General features: G+C 36.8%; 1 protein-coding gene across 1 annotated transcript; it reads left to right on the forward strand.

The window, feature by feature from the left end:
* The first annotated feature begins 773 nt into the window (after positions 1-773).
* On the forward strand, positions 774-2,262 carry LOC104089290 (E3 ubiquitin-protein ligase PUB23). Its single transcript, XM_009594145.4, has one exon. The coding sequence runs from the start codon at positions 946-948 to the stop codon at positions 2,155-2,157; it is 1,212 nt and encodes a 403-aa protein (XP_009592440.1). The 5' UTR covers positions 774-945; the 3' UTR covers positions 2,158-2,262.
* Positions 2,263-2,595: the final 333 nt, after the last annotated feature.

Consider the following 2,595-nt stretch of genomic DNA (forward strand, 5'->3'; position numbering starts at 1 on the left):
TTAATCAATAAACTAGATAAAATAATTAGACAATTTAAGTGAAAAACTCAACGGGATTGTTGGCTAACCCATAGCTCTAGAATATTCTCTCCCATTGAATTCAACTCTAAGATTGCCGGTTTATTTTCTCTAATTTCTTAGTTTATTACTCTAGATTAATTTTATAAAATATTCATACTTTAGAAAAGCGCTTAAATAGATTAAATGTCTTAATTTAGTTTAGTAAATAGTTAATCATAAATCCGTATGAGTATAATATCTGAATTTACAATCTTATATTATTTATCGATCACGTATAGTTGCGTGTGGGAGCAACATGCAAATTTTCATTGCTAAAATAAAACGAGCAAGAGAATTGGTTAGGTCAAAATAGAGAAGAAATCAACTAGAAACAGCCAAAATGGCCAAGTAAAAACCACGGGAAGCGCAGCCGATAAGGAAAACTCTCCTCTACGTAGAGTAGTTGTCTTGTCGGCAACTGTCTCTTTCTCACACTAATATAATAAATAAAACACGAGTTAGATAGAGAAGAAAGGGAAACACGTGTTTTTATTACTTTTAGTGAGAGAAAGTCAAAAGTGTGCTATTTTTCCTACGTACACACACTTGGTCCACGCAAATACACATAATTTATACGCTTCCTCGAGCTGTAAACAATCTTTTAAAATAATAAAATACATCCATTGAAAGGTCTTCTCTTATTTCCCGTGTTTTGACTTTGAAAATGTCGTTCTATTCTCTCACTCATATATAAAAGCAGAACCAAACCCTCTCATTCTTCAAACCAATTCACGACTCATCTCTTCTCAACAACTTCACCTTCTTCATCTACATCAAAAGAATCCTCTTGATTTTGCTCATATATATCTCATTATTAAATCTATAAGCTTCTGGTTTATTCCTATCTTCAAAAGATCTCAAGTCTTAAAATCTTTAAAAATATAAATGGATGAAATTCAAGTACCTCCTTATTTTATCTGTCCAATTTCTCTAGAGATGATGAGAGACCCCATTACAGTCTCAACAGGAATAACATATGATCGAGAAAACATTGAGAAATGGATATTCTCTGCCAAGAATAACACTTGTCCGGTTACAAAACAATCCCTCAAAGGAACAGAGTTGACTCCAAATGTCACTCTCCGACGATTAATCCAATCATGGTGTACTCTCAACGCTTCCCATGGCATCGAAAGGTTTCCTACGCCGAAGCCTCCAATCAGTAAGCCCCAGATCATGAAACTCCTGAAAGAGGCAAAATCTCCTGAAATGCAAATGAAATGTCTCAAGAGCTTAAGATCCATTGCTTCCGAGAACGATGCTAACAAACGCTGCATGGAATCCGCAGGGGCAGCTGAGTTCTTAGCTTCTATTATAAGTAGTAATCCGAATGACGAGGGTTTTGGGTCGTTGACGGGAACTAAAGATGAAGCGCTAAGCATCCTTTACCATCTCAAATTATCTGAACATGGATTGAGATCACTTATTATGGGTGGAAATGGAGAATTCATCGAGTCGTTGACACGAATCATGCAACCTGGAAGCTATGAGTCTAGGGCATACGTAGTGATGCTACTGAAAAAAGCATTTAATTCATTTGAAATTCTGAGTTTAAAGCAAGAATTCTTCACCCAAGTGGTTCAAGTCTTGAGTGATGAGATCTCTCAGAAGGCGTCCAAAGCATCATTGCAGATTCTAGTGAATGTGTGTCAATGGGGGAGGAACAGAGTGAAAGCAGCGGAGGCAGATGCGGTTAGAGTTTTGGTGAATCTTCTCCTCGATTCGACGGACAAAAGGGCTTGTGAATTGATGCTAATGTTGTTGGATCAGCTTTGTCAAAGTGCAGAAGGAAGAGCTGAGCTTTTGAAGCATGCTGCAGGATTAGCCATTGTTTCCAAGAAAATCCTTAGGGTATCTAAATTGGCAAGTGAAAGGGCTATCAAGATTTTGCATTCAATCTCCAAGTTTTCGGCTACACCAACTGTTGTTCAAGAGATGTTGAATTTAGGCGTGGTGGCAAAGCTTTGTTTGGTGCTTCAAGTTGATTGTGGAAGTAAGACAAAAGATAGAGCCAGAGAAATTCTCAAATTGCATGCTAAGGCATGGAGAAGTTCTCCTTGTGTACCCGTCAATTTATTATCAACATATCCATTTTAGGACTTAGGAGAAAAAATAGTAGTGGACTAATTTTTGTGTACATAAATTATTCTTTTCAGAAAATAGAAAAAATGGACAAAATAGTCCATGAAATTTAATTGTTCACATCCATATCTTCTTTTGATTCATTCATATTCAGCTCGAGAAGAAAAGCTGGGTAAGGGTAGATGCAGGAACACAGCACTCAAAAAAGAAAAAAGAAAAAAAAGTTTCTTTCTTTTAATTTATTCGTATCCCTGCTCATAAATTTTAATTCTTTATCACTCTTACGAAAAAGGAATAAGAGGGAATATAAGAAACGTAGGAATACCAAAGAAAACAACAATAATAACCAAATATAATCCTACTAATGGGGATCTGGGAAGGGTGGTGTGTACGCAGACCTTACCCCTACCCTGGGGTAGAGAGTATGTTTCCGATAGATCACCGGCCCCCCTC

This window comes from Nicotiana tomentosiformis, chromosome 7, assembly GCF_000390325.3.
Source record: "Nicotiana tomentosiformis chromosome 7, ASM39032v3, whole genome shotgun sequence".
Taxonomy (NCBI): domain Eukaryota; kingdom Viridiplantae; phylum Streptophyta; class Magnoliopsida; order Solanales; family Solanaceae; genus Nicotiana; species Nicotiana tomentosiformis.